A 16,861-nucleotide genomic window follows, 5' to 3' on the forward strand; every position below is an offset into this window, starting at 1 on the left:
CGATTCTGAAATTATGCGTTGAATTCAAGAGTTCAAGAGCACTTCAAGAGTAATAGATATCATGCATAAGCATATTTTTCGTTCAGATTTTGAACTGAGAGAAACGAATTGTACATTATGTGTGTGTGCGCGTGCATACATACATTCATATGTGTATATGGATGAATCGATGAACTATGCTTTCTATACTCGTAATTGAGTAAATAAAAGCTTAACGAATTTCTGTGCGTTCTGCATCGGTTCGATCAAATCTGTGTCACGCTCATAATGAACATAGTGAGGATCAATTCGAGAAATGTGATATTTGTTCTCCTGGCAATTCTTTCAACCACTTTGCAACAGGCTCATATGGGCCACGGTAAATCGTAATTAATTGGTTTGCAATTATTTAAGTTGTTTTTCAGTGATAAATATACATTCTCCGGACGCTATTTTTCAGAGAGTGCAAGTAAATATGTGCAAAAAGAGGCTAATGAAAATTCTACGCCAGCTTATAGCAGTATAAAAGTAAGTTATATTCGTTAATCGGAGGAAACAACATGTTTCATTAACTACAACACTTACAGGAAGAGAATGTTAGACTGTGTCCTAGTGGTGTTGCTTGTACAGAGCTACACAGCAATTGTTTAAAATGTAATTTAAATCCTGATTGTGAGTATGGAAATGAATACATCACCAATTGCTCTGTCCGAGAAAACGTTGACTGCATTGTAGGTAACATAAGTAATTAACTACAATTTAACTTATTACATGTTCAATAGTTATACTAATCAATATATCAAACTTTAAGGGCATACACTCCTTTCAAAAGAAGTATATATGTCGTTATTGCTATCAAACTGAGCATTGGGAGCATGAATGCCATCAGAAGAATTCTTGCAATTCTGTATCATCGCCAAGACAATATTATAGGACAAATTGTACAGTGAATGGTGATATATTGTGTTTAGGACGACGTACATTTATGAAAAATTTATTATGTAATTGGACTGTGGGATATCGTTGGTCTACTGCTTTAATTTTAAGCATTACTTTAGGAGGATTCGGAGCTGATAGGTATATCGAATTCCGTTATGTTACTGAACATCAAAGAAAATGTTATACTTTAAAAATGTTTTATAGGTTTTATTTGGGTCATTGGCAAGAAGGAATTGGTAAATTGTTTAGCTTTGGAGGATTTGGTGTATGGACACTGATTGATGTAATGCTTATTTCTATGAGATATATAGGTCCAGCAGATGGGTCATTATATATCTGAAAGACAAGTCTAATGGTAATAAATATATTATTTATAACCAAAGAAATGTTTATACCATTTACCGTGAGTGTCATTAGTTTTATATCAATAGTACCTAAGCATCTTATTAATTACTTCCAATGTAATGTGACACGTGCAAAAATAAGTGATGTAAACATAAATAATTATAAATATAACATCTATTGATTAAAAATATGACTGCCACTGAATGATAATTTTATTCTCAGTTACTTCTATTTCTATTGCTTCTATACACGCATACATGATCACTATACACAACATAACTATAAATTATAATCAGTACAGTCGGTCTGTAAAATTTTATAGAGACACCTTCATATCTCTTGTAGTTATGTATGTGCTAGTGACTAAAACACAGTTTCTATGTATGTATTTTAAACAACAAATAACAAATCTAATCTAGTACTATGTAAAATTATTTAATAAAGAACAAATGCGTATCATATATATATTATGTATCATCATACGTAGTATCATTATAATGCGTATATTATATGGATTCTTAGTCCCTACATCACGATCGTGCCCTACATATATTTAATAAAATAAAATAATTTTATTACCTCCTAACATTATTTATCCATTACAGTATATTACATTTTACATTCTCAATTACAGAACTATCTTAAAATTTTATGCGGTTCCGAATTCCGGGCTAGGCTCAAACAGAGCTGCGTTTTTAGGAGTCCACGCGCTCGCCCGTAAGTCCACTTCATACACCTATACATAGGTCTATGCTTCCATTGCTTCCATCTGATACGCACACCAACGCACACAATACTGACACTACACACTACTATACACGGTGAATTACATAATTAAATCCTGCAGTATCTGAGTCACACTTAAATCATTATTATTTGCTTCATCACTATATTCTTTGTCAATTGTATATAAATGAAAGTGAGCCGATATAAAGTTATTTTCCGCAGTACGATTATTGAATGGCAGTGAGTGACGAAAGTTGAACTAATGAATCGTGATTATTAAAGTATCATACAAAACCCTTATTTTAATTGAATGAAAAATGGAAAACTCAAAATTAAATACTTTACGTGTATCTGTGGGTGATGTACGAGGAGCTAGATGTCCCATTTCCAAATTAAAGTTAATAGGAAATTATAGTATACAAGCAATCGACGGTAAATCTGAATATTTGAATGATCTATCGCAGTTAAGGTATTTCAAAGAGCCGATAGATACAGAGGACGTGAATTTCCATCTTGGCGTAATTAAAATCCAAGATGAAGCCATAATTGCAGATACCGAGAAAGAAAATACAATTGCAGATACCGAAAAAGAAAGTACAGTTGCAAATACTGAAAAGGAAAATACAATTGCAGATATCGAAAATGAAAATACAGTTGCAAATACTGAAAAAGAAAATACAGTTGCAGATACTGAAGAAGAAACGGAAGAAACAGCACGATACCAGATACATTTTTTGTTGAAATGGGTATTAGAGAATCTCGATCTCATTAGGGCAAAGGATTCAAATGAAATCGAACACTGGTCAGTTTTTTAGAACAATTAAATAAAATAATGATTATAGTAAGTACAAAGGATGTAGTCAGACAGTTAAAATAATTTTGACCAATCACGCTGAGATGTTACCGATGACTGTTTGACTTACTCGATTTTTTCGAGTTGCGTAAAACAATTCGAGCTGTTCGATCTTTTTCAAACTGCTCTACTTTATGAAATAAGTAAGGTAAATGACCCAATTTTTACTTACTCGCTTATTTTTCTATAATTTTAAGATACATATGAAATTGTAGATAATAAATAAATCGCTAGTGAGTAGAAATTGGAACGTGAATGGAAATTAGTTCATTTACCTTATTATTAGTTTCGATGCACGAGAATTATTTCCTGTATTGCTTTTAGTTTGAAACTTCTTATTGCTAGATGATAATCATTAATGATTTGTATGTCTATACGCTTAATACTACTCTTTACATTTTACTTATCAGCTTGCAGCCGGACTTTATTTGTACTCGAGGCCCGATTAAAACTTTGTTACTTACACCATTCGAAAAATTCAATGGTTGGATTTTATGCGCTTCAAAATTCAAAGGAACAATATACTTGAATTATTATTGCTCTGATGACAGAATAGAACAAATTTCAAACTTCACACCTGAACAAACACGTAATATTGAATGGGGATTTACATTCGAGGAATATATGTTATCAGGTATGAATGAATTATGTGCGTAACAGAGAAATTCTAGAACTCGTGAAAATTATACTTTCTATATATATACTTGAATAAGATACTTTCGGGAACCAAAAATTCGCAACTCAATGCGATTAGATGTTTTTTAGTTTGTATCTAGACTATCAAATATTAATAAAGTATCATAACTTCCAACATTTTCTATTTTAAGATCAAAGCTATTGTAGTATTGTTCTTTTAGATACCCCGTACAGGGGCGACGACTTTTCTGCACGTTGTGATATAAACGGAGAATTTCATTGTGTATTCAAATCGAAACTTGATAAGAAAACTTTACTCTACTCAGCAGAAATCGATGGGATTCGATCACAGCAAGTTGTAGAAGATACGGTGGTAGGAAAAAATTTAGAATTGATAGAACTTAAAACTACTCCATCCAACAATTGTGGACCTAAAGGCATAAAGGATCCAAATAAAATGTTAACGTGGTGGGCGCAGTGCTATTTGGCAGACGTGCGAACTATCATATGTGGATGTAAACATAAAAACGGTGATATCAAAAGAATAAAAGAAGTTAAATTACATGAATTTCTGTATCGTATAAAGGTAATCTATATTTTGTGTATAATGTATATAATGCAAATATATTGAGGCTTACGTAGTTTTGTTTTATGACAGGACAAGCAGAAAAGATGTCTAAGCTTTTGCAATGGATTTCTAGATTTCATAAAAAATACTGTTTCTGAAGAACACAATAAATGTTTATATAAATTTACATTTGATCTGAATAAAAAAGAAATTACTGCGGAAGAATTGGATCCGAATTGTAACTATGCATTCTTGAATCCTTGGTATGTCAAAAAAGTAGAAGACTACTTTGCAAGGAAGGGAAATGCCTCTTGTTCATAAATATCTGCTATAAAACATTAATTTTTCAAATAGATATTTCTCTCATTATTAATTTTAGTATTCAATGTCCATGCAATAGACATAGATACATTTGTTATCAGAAATACTGTAATTATTAATTGTGACAGTTTTGCTACTATTTACTTTTGATTGTATTTTATCATGTAAATATGTGCATTTTTCTGTACATTTTATAAATCGATAGTCTGACCGATTTAATCAATTTATTAAAAAAGATATAAAGGTTTCTATCAATATGTCCTTTAAATGTGTTGGTATCAATTTGTATTTGGATTAAATTTTATTTCTTCATTGTAAATGTCTCAATTTCTGTCCACGTTCGAATGTCTATGCTGGATTATTTTTCTGTAACTTCAAGATCATACAAACCGACGTAAACAGAAATTGGGACAATTACTTTATGACCGTTTCATACTTACTAACATTCTTCACGAGGAACCGTCTTCCTTTAGTACACGTCTGAGAATACTACATTTAGAATAAAATCTCTCGGTCAATCAGTCTTTAGACGTTACTGTTCCATCCAACTACTTTTCTGTCTCCAAGTTCATGTATGTATAAAAACAGTAACACATCGAGAAGTGATTCCGTATGATTCTGTATCGCAATTTTTAATGGAAGAATGCAAGATTCAAATATTAAGACAGTCTCTGTTCCTCTTATACGTGGATCCGCGATGCATATATCCGATTTAGAAGTAATCGGTAGTTACAGTGTGAACAGTGAAAGAGAATATGTGGATGATCTGTCAGAGTTAAGATATTATAAGGAACCAGCAAATAAAAATGTTCGTTTCGATCTCAATTACAACGCAAATACCACAATATCTACAGTAGACGAACCCTGGGATACCAATTTCTTGTTGAAATGGATATCGAATAACTTCGATTCCCTTAGGGCACAAGATGTAAACAAAAACAAAACGCAACGGTTGGTTTCTTTTCACTATTTTGAATAAATGTACTAAGGCTATGTTATTAAAAATTATAACTTTAATAGATAATTGAATGAAATTTACATTTTCTACGTACCGATCATGTATATATTGACTTTTTATATAAATTTCATTCATCAGATTAGCTGCGCATTTTATTTGCTATCGAGGTGTTTTGAAAAACCTATTACATACACCATTCAATACGTCTAGTGGTTGGATAATTTGTGCTGCAAAATTGAAAGAGTCAATATATTTATATCATTATGATACAGACGAAGTAATTAAACAGAATTTAAATATGACAGAACATGCAAAACGTCTGACCGCATATGGGTTCAAGTTCCAACAATTTGCACTTTCAGGTATAAATGATTTATTAATAATTCATTACAGTCAGCAGATTTTATGCATTTATAGAAAAATTATGCTATTATAAAAATCCAGATTATATGCAAGAGTACGTGTAGTGTATATCGTAATATACAGAATTATAAATAAGTAAAAATTTCATTTTGCATAATAAATAAAATCTGCAGTATCTTTATTCATACATTTATATTAATCTGCAGTAACGAAAACACACTTTATCTAAAAATTAATTTTGTCATTTAAGTATTATAATACATGTTCAATATTTGGTACTCTCTTTTTCTTTTTACATTACGTGTGATCTTTACATTTAAAGCGCACCTGTTTTTTCTACAAGTGCATAAAATCCGCAGTGTAGCTATGAATTTCAATATTCATTCTTTTAATTCAAGAGATGTGTACATTGTGTTAATGAAATATTTGTTAGCTAAGAAGGAAATGTCTTTTATATTCAGACACACCATTTAAAGATCCCAATGTATCTATTCCCTGCAACGAGAATAGACAATTTTGTTGTATATTTAAATCAAAACTTGGTGACAAGGAATTACTTTATGCGGCTGAAATAGATGGAATTCATTCCGAGCAAACTATAAAGGATACCATAGTGGGGAAAAATTACGAACTGCTAGAACTTAAAACGATTTCTCTCACATTATTTTTTGATCAGAACATGAATATAAGAGATCTAAAAGATCTCAATAGATTATTCTCATGGTGGGCACAAAGCTATTGGGTAGGGATAGAAAAATTGATAATTGGCTGTAGAGACAATCATGGTGTCGTGAAGAAAATACGACATGTTAAATTAAGTGAATTTGATGATCTCATAAAGGTAATTGAATATAAGTTTGCACAGTTCGTCTGTTTATGTGAATATTTCAAATTTCTTTTTTTTTTGATAGTATAAACAAAAACGAAGCCTAGGATTCTGCAATAAGTTCTTAGAATTTGTAAATAATACTGTCACTGAAGAACACGACACATGCTTATATAAATTCACATTCGATCCAAAGAAAAAAAATATTGCGGTCGAAAAATTGTCCTCAATATCTGAGTATGCATTTCTGGATGATTGGTACGTGAAAAAAATAGACGATCACTTTGCGAATGAGTAAACTTAATTATTCGTAAGGGAAATTAACTTATATAAACTTTATATATCTATGTTAAATAATATTAGTTCATACGTTTCTTGGTGCTTCTATAATTATAGATTTGTACTATTTAATTGTATTCTTATTATACTTATTCAAAGTATTATTATATGTTAAGAACTTTGTCCCATAACTAGATTTATTGCAGTCATTTCTTTGTGAGTCAAAGGTTGTAACATTAAACCTGATACAGGTGGATTAAGTTCTAGGTCTCTTAATTCATTCACTTTTATTTTTAAATTACTCCTTATTTTATTTATTTCTATGTCACACTCTTTTTGATCTATAACATAATAAAACTATATATACTTAATTGTCATTCAACCTATGTACTAAATTATTGAAATAAATTATATTTATTTAAAAATACCTTTAACAAGTAATTCTTCGGCAGTTGTAGATGGCATTTTAATTAATAGTGGTCCTACAGTTATCCAAGTTTTCTTGCAATTTTCCTTTTGCAATGCTCTCATACCAACTCTATCCTCATTTCTTCTTTTGTCCAAAGCAATTATTTCTTGCCTGTCAGTGAGTATCTCACCTGCCTTCTCTTCCACTTGTTGTATGTGTTTCAAACTTTCTTGCTGTTCAATTTTCATTTCAGTAGAATTATTTAATTAGAAGGGTTAAGTGGAACCAAACTCCAATCACTAACGCCTAACGTCAACGTCACCAAGAGGTCCAGGAGCAGGAGTGACCAGTTTGAGCGTTGAGGAGGAGAACGGGAATCAACTCAATCAACATCAACGAGAATTAGCCCCTCCACTTACGCATACTATCGCACCGTGTCCGTGTGCTCCGAGCGCGACTCAAGTTCGGCTTAGTAGAGAGAGAAGACGAAACATCAGTCTGTTACTTTTGCTCCTGATTCGGTAAGATCCGAGCGACGCGCAGCCGACTGACGACGACTTATGTTTCGTCTTCTCTCTCTACTAAGCCGAACTTGAGCCGAACTCGAAGCACACGGATACGGTGCGATAGTATGCATAAGTGGAAAGGGTGATTGTCGTTGGCTACCCGGGCTACCGTCTTCAAACTGGCATCTCTTTTACCGTCTGTACCGTACCGTACCGTCCTTTTACTAGCAAATTGGCTCGATTCCCCTCTAGTGAACTACAACCTCCATCCACAGGCTTCACAGGGGAAGAGCATGCGACGTCACGCTGTCCCCACTATCGCTGCTACGTTGATTGTCACATGACCGTTGCTGAGTCACGTGGTACGCGCATTGATAGCTTTACTATACAATAAAGTTACCAACTGTTATTTCATTTGAATGAAATGAGGTAAACCAACCTAAATAGACACGAGTATTCAGTAAACACTGTGCAGCACACATTTATATACATTTAAAGTGAATTAAAAGGAAAAATGGAGTGCGAAGAAGTTCCAATTGATGCAGATTCTTCAAAAGTATTTGTGTTTTCTGATCCACAAATACTCAGCTCTCCCAAGCTTATTAATACCAGTTTTAATTCAGAGCAAGTATCAAATGTGTCCACTGTTAATAAAACTGCATTTACTTTTACTGCACCGACAGTAATTTCACAACCTACACAGCAAAACATCTCTGTTTTCCAAACGGATGAATTTGAAAAGCAGTACAAACCAAAAATACTGAGGACCTCATATAAACCAGCTGTTAATGTATTTGCTCCAGCTCTTAAGGATACAGCTATGTTCGAACAATTACAGAAGAATTCTAAATCACAAGTTACAAAAGTTAATTTGGAAAATTCAATAATATGTACAAATGTACCTCAGCCATTACTTACTAAAGCAATGGCAAAGGAACACTTTAATCAGTTTGGAAGTCGTTCCAAAATCACTATTCGTCCTAAAAAACAGATAATCACTGTTGTCTATAGTACTAAAGAAGAAGCAACTACAGCTTATAATAAATGTGGTGAATATTTGGGAGAAAAGTTTGATGTACATTGGACAAAATCGTTTGAAAAATCTCCTATAAAGAAGAAGGACCTACAAAAGAATATTGTATCTGAAATTATGTCCAATTTTTTCAAATCACCTGACAGTGAGATTAAATCTGAGTTGGATGCTATGATGAATTTAGGATACAAATTACATAACAAAAGTAATCCTGATGGTACACCAACTAAACAAATTAAATCAATACAATCTGCATCTAAGGCAGCAGCGAAATTAGAAAAAGCATCTGCAAAGTCTGAAAAACTTAAATCAGATAGTCAAATATCAGATATATTACCTAATGCTACTATTGAGGAACTACAAAGTATAATTCAACAACCTGCATATTCTTCTGAGGATAAGTACAAGGTATTAGAAGCAAGGGATAGACTTATGAGAATGAGGCAAATTAAATCGCACACATTAGCAGCAGCTAAAGTAATGATTGGGACGTGTCCTGACATGTGCCCTGAGAAGGAACGGTTAATGCGTGAGGCAAAAAGACAAGTGGCGTTTTATGAACAAGTTTCAAGGAATGACTATAAAATAAATCACACAAAGGCAGTGAAGCAGTACTCTAGATCTTCTGCAGATCAAGAGGAACCAATGGCACATGAATTAAGGCCAGTGAAATCATTGAAGATGACTATGAGTTATTTGCTCCATGAGATTGCAGATCTTGTTAATCAACAAGGTACGAATGTGGCAGAATGGTACCATTTTTTATGGGATAGAACAAGAGGAATACGGAAGGATATAACACAGCAAGAGTTATGCTGTCCTGACAGTGTTAAATTGGTTGAACAGTGTGCTAGATTTCACATAGTATGTTCTGAAAGGCTTTGTGCAGAAGAACCATCTGTTTTTGATAAGAGGATAAATTCTGACAATCTGACAAAATGTTTACAATCATTGAAATACATGTATCATGACTTGAGAGTGAAAGGAATTAATTGCAAAAATGAGCCAGAATTTCGTGCATATATTATTTTATTGAACTTAAGCAATGGCAATTTCATGTGGGATTTACAGAAATTACCAAAAGACATACAAAGGTCGGCAGAAGTTCGATTTGCATTGGATGTATATCTTGCTCTTGAATCTAATAATTATTATAAATTTTCTAAGCTCGTACGGAAAACTACATATTTAAATGCGTGCATCTTGCTGAGGTATTTTAATCAAGTAAGATTGACAGCATTGTCGGTACTTGTTAAAGCTTATTGCAGGACAACGTCAACATCATATCCATTATACGATTTAATTGATATGTTAAGCTTCGAAGATGAAGACGAAGCTGTTTATTTTTGTGAACAATTAGGATTAAATATTTCGAATGATGGTTTATATGTATCACTAAATCGACAGAACTTTGTCATGTCTGTATTAAATATAAAACAGAATAGAGCTCACAATGTAATAGAATCTAAAAGGATCAAACAAAACTTATCTATTGGAGAATGTATAGCGGGAGGAGAAATGCCAAGCAAAAGTTATAAGGACCATAAACCACACAATAGTTTTGATTTTAGTGGCTATTTAATGCTTGATTCTATCAATGCAGAGGATCAAAGTAAAAACATTAGTTTTGAATCGTTCGATCCGTATGAATTCATTGACGAAGATACTGTAAACACAGAATCTAAGGAAGATGTGAATACTACTGAAAATTCGATCACTGAGATGCAGACTAGTGCTGCAAATACAGTTTCAAGCATTGAAGTCAATACAGATGTTTTTGCAAAATCGCAAGCAGAGATAAATAAATTCCAAGGAAGCATGAGTACATCACTAATTAAATCGAGAATAAAAAGTCAGAAGGATTCAACGAAATCTGATTTCATATTAGAACAAAAACCAAATGAATCTCCAAATTTATCTAACATATTTAATAATACAACAACAATTTCCACCGCACCAAATATATTTTTTAAGCAAGTTGATTCATCGTCAAAGACCGATTCATCTCCATTTGCAACAGCTGCAAATAAAAGTATATTTTCAGGAACAAAGATATTCAAAACAAATGTTACATCCTCAACAATACTTTCCGATGACGTTACAAGTGCCCAAGCCGTTTTAAAACCACAAAATACTGCAAGTCCTGTGACTACTAGTAATAAAAATGCCTCCGGAGTAAGACGTTCCTTCGCATTTGCAGTAGACAATAAGAAAACAACGTTGCAAAAAGAAATAAAACATGGAAAATCAAAGTTAGACGAAGAGGAATCTTTGAAAAGAATGCAACAAATCAGTGAAACTGCTGAAGAAATTCTACATAGCATACAAACAGAAGTGATACAAGCATGCTGTTCCAGTACAGTAAAGGAGGAATTACATAAACTACGTGTTTTCAACCAGCGTAGCGAGAGTATCAGTAATGAGATTCTAGATGAAGTAACTCATGAAATCTGTGATAATACATTAAAAGAAATGATTAATGCGAGAAAATTGTATGAGATGTCAGTAAAAATGAAAAATAGAGTGGCTATAAAGTGTTTCAAACTCTGGAAGCTTAATGTACTGAAGAGAAAACAACAAAGAAAGGATGCAAAGGCATTAGAATATACACCTGTATGGTTGCAAAACTCCAGTCAAGAATGTGCGAAATTATTGTACACTAAAGAACAAGATTTGGTTATTGCAAACATGCGGAAAAAGCACAGAGATTTAGAAGAACATATAAAACCTTATTCTGAATCGCTAACACCAATTGAAGTTATAATTTATGCTGGTATAAAAGAGAACTTGAAGTTCATGGATATAAATACGCATACTAATTGTTATTGGAAATTAGTTATTTCTTGGCCAAATTTATATAGCAAAACAATCTTATGGCACCATAAAAAAATAATAAATCAATATCTTTCTCCAGAAGATTTCACAGTGGATCCGATTATGATATCATATAAAGCAAATCAAATTGAAACTTTACGTATCTGCATCAGGCAATTTGAAGATCTACCTAATGATCTTAATTTAATAGGGTCAGATGCTCTTTTCTTCGTAGCAGATGCTTCTGAAGAAATTAAATTTACTACAAAACGTTTAACAAAAACTGTATTATCAAGGGACAAGTTGATGCCTATTCCGCTCATATTTGTTATCTTCGGTAATTCAAACTTTGACTCTCAAAGGAAGGAGGTTGTTTGCAATTTGGAAGAATTATTGGACTCTGGATATTTGTCAACATATACAATTGTACATGAAAAGAGTTTAACTGAAAAATCGATCCTACATTTAACGCAAACTGGTATACTTTGGTTGACTGTAAATGCATCACCTCAAAATCCACTACGAATGGATTGCTTGCAAGATTTTTGTGATATTTGTTTAACGGAAGAATTATGGCTAAGGTATTGTAGTTAAACAAATATTATTATGTTATGTAGTAAATTTATGTATAATAATTTTTATAACTTTTTACAGGATATTTGATAACTCATATTTTCATGAAAATCTACTGTGTGCTTTGAAGCAACCTAACTTTATAATCAATTTGCATAATGAAGCTGTAACTCATTTAACAAATATAATATTAGATCCAGAAATCTTCATGTACACAAAATTTGCCCCAGAGTTTAAAATATATGTTAAAAATCAATATATGATTCCGTGTACATATGAATACTTCGACGATGTTTGGAAAAATGAAGATCATAAAGCAAAATTAGAAGAAGCAATGTCTAGCTTTAAATTACCAGAATGGAAGTAAGGAATTGTATAATTAAATTAATAATACCTTTTTCAATGAGTTATATATAAATGCAATTATATGAATTTTATTTCAGCTATCCGTGGCCTGTAAGTAATACCACTCTTCATAGAAGTATAACAGATTACAGTCACAAGGCATTATCTACTTCAAAGAGTGAGGAAATATCTTACAATGTGCTAAGTAACTTTTTCGTTACTACTGGAAATTCAGCTGTACCTAATTTTGTTGATGTTTTATTATATATTGTTAAGAAGAAGATTCATGTCCTTGACAAAGATTTAAATGTGATTTATAACAAGAATCATGTAAAACATTTCCGAACTTTACCGTGGTGGTTGAAGTCTGATTTATTAATTTGCTATCAAACTGTGCCAAGAGATATGAGTCTTAGAAGCATTGGGAAAAGAACGAAAAAGGAGATTATTACTGACGAATTGGAGACGAAGAAACGAAAGACAAGTATATCTGAAGAAAATGAATCCGGCTTAGATCCTTTGGCTACATTTTGTGAAAATAGTCGGAATCAAATCATGGAAGTAGATTGCATTTCAAAAAAGATAGAAAATCGTTTGAAGGAACACGAAGAACAAAGCTACTTGTTTGAAGAAAAATTAAGAAACGCTTTGGTCGAAGGAACTTGAATATTAAGATGAATGAATTGTAAATAGATATAATGTACAAACGATTTTACAGTATCATTTGACAAGTAACGCGTTTAATTTGTTATTTTTATAAACATATGAATAAATATACGAAATGTATATTATAATTTTATTGTGCACGTTTGTATTTCAATTGAATCCTTTTAAATGTGTTGTAAAAGGCGAATAAAATGTGATCACATTTAATTGTACATATGTACTATTTATTTTTCCTTGCGGAATACAAAATGATTTAATTGTTCGTTATTTTTAATTTAATTACTTACTACTTGTTAAGTAAGGAAATAAACAGAAACACATAGATAATACTTCCTGATGTCACGTCCCCACTATCGCTGTTAGGTTTGTTGTCACGTGACCGCGAATGATTCACATTCACGTGGTGAGCGCGACTAGTCACATGGTGCGCGCGACGCACGCGCATGAAACTACGAATAAACACAGAATACATCACTATTGCTGCGAATTAATATGAAATCATGTTCATACGTTTTACAAATGTGACTGTCTTTCATGATAAGTGGAAAAAACTTCAAAAGTTCTAAAAAGAGTGACCTTTTCTCCTGTAAAATCAGGACGATGCGCACGCATCGACTTCATAAGAAGCAAGGAAAGCCAAAAAGACGCGAAGATAAGACACTGGTTTCAGAGCTTTTGAAGTGTATAGTTGGTATATTTTTATTGTGTATTTTGTCTTTTTATTCCAGTACCCCTTTTTAAATATTTATATATTCAAGATGAGTCATGCGAATTCAAGTCATGAGATTCTTTCTTATCATTTTACAGCTTCTTCCACTTGTCATAAAGGACATTCACATTTCTAAAACGTATGAAATCAAGTATTCTGTGCTTATTTTTAGTTTCATGCGCGTGCGTTGCGTGCTTCACGTGACCAATAGCACCAGGGTAGTGCTTATTACTTACTACGTGAATCAGTCGCGGTCAATCAACCTATAATAGCAGCGATAGTGGGGACAGCGTAACGTTCGTGACGTTCGTGACGTTCCCCTGCGGAGCATCGTCAGAAGGGTATCGAGCCAATTTGCTGGTGGAAGGCATATGAAACGCGTTTCTCTGGTGTTCTTGGGAGGATTGGAAATTGAGGATCTCATTTTTGTTCGTCACGCCCCCACTCCTTATCCCCTAGATTAAGGCGAGGTAGTTACCAACTGTTTTTGGTAGAGTTTGAAACTAAAAATACGCGAAATGCTCAAATTGTTTTCATTGGTTGTTCATGTTATGTTGCAGCTTGCGCAACGCGCATGCGCTCGAATCTGTACCCGCGAACATTTAGATGTGACGTTCTTAGACGTTCTTTGTTTTTTTAGCGGAGGGGTATATCGAGAAGAGCATATTTTTTGAGTGGAGGGGTTCATTGTGAAAAAGAGGTCTTGGTCTTTCGCACGTGGAGAACTCACTCGTGCACCTCGTGCATCGACGCTGGTTCGAGACACAACCATCATTCTGATATACGAAGTGCTTATAGTGAGAAAGAAGAAATGTCACAACATCTCTCGGGCAAGAGGAAGCGCGAGGATGAAGAAGAAGATACAATCATATTTAAAGACGTGGAATTGTTACAAGATCTTGGGGAATCTTTGGACGTTGAAAGTGAAGAAACATACACTTGTACGTCCGCAGCTCCGAAGAAAAAGTAAGTTTCCACATTCATCTTTCCCATGCCGTTATTGACAGAGTAACGCGCTGAGTTATAACGCGATTTCCTACGTTGATAGTATTTATACTATCTTATATACTTACTATATAATAGTATTTTATAGTTGATAGTTATTTTCCGTACGCGTATCCCCCGCGTTGTATGGGAGCCTACTCTATTTATTCTTGTTAAAAAGATTTTTTTAGCTAAAGTACTATCTGTACTTAGAATACTATGTTAATGATTCCTCTCTTATGTTTGCAGAACAATAGTGCAACGCGTCCGGGAGGTAAAAGATGGTCTGAAGTAAGTATCGAATATATGAATTTTGTTGGTATATCGCTTTTATTCATATCATCATATTCTAATACTTTCTTTCTCTTTCCAGTATATTAGCTGGGGCTGTAGAGAAGTTAATTGCTGGTCAAGAGTAAGTATTCATCATATCGAATAATGTAATGTATTATATGTTGTATTATATATGAATAATAATGTTCAAAAACTATTTTCTTCTTTATTTTCAGAAAAATTGTAGCTGGTCAAGAGTAAGTATTTGTTGTGTCGAATAACGTGATGTATTATGTGTTGTATTATATATGAATAATAATGTTCAAAAACTATCTTACTTTCAGAAAAATTATAGCTGATCAAGCGTAAGTATTCATAATATCGAATAATGTACTGTATTATATGTTGTATTATATATGAATAATAATGTTCAAAAACTATTTTCTTCTTTATTTTCAGAAAAATTGTAGCTGGTCAAGAGTAAGTATTTGTTGTGTTGAATAATTATATGTTGTATTATGTATGAATAATAATATTCAAAAATTAACTTCTTTCAGAAAAATTGTAGCTGATCAAGAGTAAGTATTCCTTATGCCGAATAATGTGATGGATTATATGTTGTATTATGTATGAATAATAATGTTCAAAAACTATGTTTTTTACTTTCAGAAAAATTGTAGCTGATCAGGAGTAAGTATTCATCATGTCGAATTGTGTGATGTATTATATGTTGTATTTTGTATGAATAATAATATTCAAAAACTACCTTCTTTATTTTCAGAAAAATTTTAACTACCTTAGAAAAGTTGGCGGCGGAAGGACGCGTGCAGCGCCCACCAAATTTTCCCCTGGCGACGGTGCAGGGGTTAAAAAATATGGAAGAGATGGACAATGAAGCGTTTCACGATCTTGTAAGCAAAACAACACTTAGCGTAACATATGTATAGCGCATATATACTTACAGTACGGTTAATTATCTTTATTTAGGTCGTATTTTACAGACAGTTGGGGGGCTTTACCCTCAAAGAGATGGTCACCTCCTGCCTGAAAGAAAGCATTGCAGAAGAGTTAGCGAGTCACGTGACGTGGCTGGGAAAGAAGGAGGGGAAAGAGGCCCTTAACTCGTCGAAAATAACATTCGCAATATACGGTAACTATCACCTACTGATGTTTAATGTGATCGTACACAATTACTAATTATATTAATCCTAATGGTTTTTGGTATTTCTTAGAAGCAGCAAAGATGAATCGTTATTTTAATTTGCCTTCGAGGAGCGAGTTTAAGAGTGTGATGATAGCAGCTTTGAGAGCCGCGCAAGAACGAGCACGAGCGCGGAGGGGTCGCTCGAACGTTTCAGTACGTAATATTTGGGACGAGTAAGACGCGTCCACCAGAGGTAAGTTCCGTAGGTTTTGACACGACAGTACAACTTTTGCATCCTATTAATATGTGAAATTGATTGTTTCAGCCACTGAACATCGTCACTGGGGTGCCGAGGGAGGGCACGGTGGTCAGAGATGCCAGATCGAGAACGGTAGACAACGAGATTCACCCTTTATATTTACGTATGTTATATTATCGATAACATGCATAAGTGTAAAGGGTGATTCGCGTTGACTCGCGTCCCTGATCTGGTATCTCTGACGGAGGTGGGGTTTAGTGGGTATTAGGGCAACAGCCCCTGAGTCCCACACACGGAGGGAGCGCAGGTCGGCTCCCTTTATGGTGCGTAAACGCATTCCCCACCTCCGTTAT

At 33.4% G+C, this 16,861-nt stretch overlaps 7 protein-coding genes across 9 annotated transcripts; 6 read left to right on the plus strand and 1 right to left on the minus strand.

Annotated features, from left to right (window-relative positions):
- The first annotated feature begins 152 nt into the window (after positions 1–152).
- amx (TM2 domain-containing protein 3 almondex) lies at positions 153–1,984 on the plus strand. 2 transcript variants are annotated; one of them, XM_026818001.1, is made up of 6 exons: positions 153–358; positions 440–507; positions 567–710; positions 791–1,056; positions 1,123–1,273; positions 1,898–1,984. In XM_026818001.1, the coding sequence occupies exons 1-5, from the start codon at positions 268–270 to the stop codon at positions 1,256–1,258; spliced, it is 705 nt and encodes a 234-aa protein (XP_026673802.1). In that variant the 5' UTR covers positions 153–267; the 3' UTR covers positions 1,259–1,273; positions 1,898–1,984. The 2 variants fall into 2 exon arrangements, with proteins under 2 accessions (XP_026673802.1, XP_017889064.1); XM_018033575.2 differs by lacking the exon at positions 1,898–1,984 and having other exon boundaries at positions 154–358; positions 1,123–1,728.
- On the plus strand, positions 1,895–5,391 carry LOC108630336 (decapping and exoribonuclease protein-like). Its single transcript, XM_018033573.2, has 5 exons — positions 1,895–1,980; positions 2,212–2,791; positions 3,253–3,476; positions 3,700–4,064; positions 4,137–5,391. The coding sequence occupies exons 2-5, from the start codon at positions 2,307–2,309 to the stop codon at positions 4,365–4,367; spliced, it is 1,305 nt and encodes a 434-aa protein (XP_017889062.1). The 5' UTR covers positions 1,895–1,980; positions 2,212–2,306; the 3' UTR covers positions 4,368–5,391.
- LOC108630339 (Pdrg1 prefoldin-like subunit) lies at positions 4,575–7,889 on the minus strand. 2 transcript variants are annotated; one of them, XR_003389829.1, is made up of 3 exons: positions 7,222–7,889; positions 6,885–7,134; positions 4,575–5,552 (listed from the first exon to the last, which is right to left on the minus strand). XR_003389829.1 is itself a non-coding variant. In XM_026818004.1 (2 exons), the coding sequence occupies exons 1-2, from the start codon at positions 7,448–7,450 to the stop codon at positions 6,965–6,967; spliced, it is 399 nt and encodes a 132-aa protein (XP_026673805.1). In that variant the 5' UTR covers positions 7,451–7,889; the 3' UTR covers positions 6,056–6,964. The 2 variants fall into 2 exon arrangements, 1 of the variants encoding a protein (XP_026673805.1); XM_026818004.1 differs by lacking the exon at positions 4,575–5,552 and having other exon boundaries at positions 6,056–7,134.
- Positions 4,997–5,764, plus strand: LOC108630263 (decapping and exoribonuclease protein-like). The gene is made up of 2 exons (XM_026818002.1): positions 4,997–5,318; positions 5,464–5,764. Exons 1-2 carry the CDS (start codon positions 5,011–5,013, stop codon positions 5,759–5,761), a joined length of 606 nt encoding a protein of 201 aa, XP_026673803.1. The 5' UTR covers positions 4,997–5,010; the 3' UTR covers positions 5,762–5,764.
- A 185-nt stretch (positions 7,890–8,074) lies between the features above and the next one.
- Positions 8,075–13,351, plus strand: xmas (RRM_XMAS2 and SAC3_GANP domain-containing protein xmas). The gene is made up of 3 exons (XM_018033567.2): positions 8,075–12,136; positions 12,210–12,491; positions 12,572–13,351. The coding sequence occupies exons 1-3, from the start codon at positions 8,223–8,225 to the stop codon at positions 13,137–13,139; spliced, it is 4,764 nt and encodes a 1,587-aa protein (XP_017889056.1). The 5' UTR covers positions 8,075–8,222; the 3' UTR covers positions 13,140–13,351.
- Positions 13,352–14,463: 1,112 nt separating this feature from the next.
- Positions 14,464–15,687, plus strand: LOC108630264 (uncharacterized). The gene is made up of 7 exons (XM_026818014.1): positions 14,464–14,814; positions 15,082–15,123; positions 15,206–15,247; positions 15,342–15,362; positions 15,450–15,470; positions 15,565–15,585; positions 15,663–15,687. The coding sequence occupies exons 1-7, from the start codon at positions 14,660–14,662 to the stop codon at positions 15,685–15,687; spliced, it is 327 nt and encodes a 108-aa protein (XP_026673815.1). The 5' UTR covers positions 14,464–14,659.
- LOC113464986 (uncharacterized) lies at positions 15,613–16,861 on the plus strand. The gene is made up of 5 exons (XM_026818003.1): positions 15,613–15,795; positions 15,887–16,016; positions 16,093–16,255; positions 16,338–16,502; positions 16,575–16,861. Exons 1-4 carry the CDS (start codon positions 15,758–15,760, stop codon positions 16,484–16,486), a joined length of 480 nt encoding a protein of 159 aa, XP_026673804.1. The 5' UTR covers positions 15,613–15,757; the 3' UTR covers positions 16,487–16,502; positions 16,575–16,861.

This window comes from Ceratina calcarata, unplaced genomic scaffold (genome assembly GCF_001652005.2).
Source record: "Ceratina calcarata isolate Rehan_Ccalc_2016 unplaced genomic scaffold, ASM165200v1 scaffold72.2, whole genome shotgun sequence".
In the NCBI taxonomy this organism is placed as follows: Eukaryota; Metazoa; Arthropoda; class Insecta; order Hymenoptera; family Apidae; genus Ceratina; species Ceratina calcarata.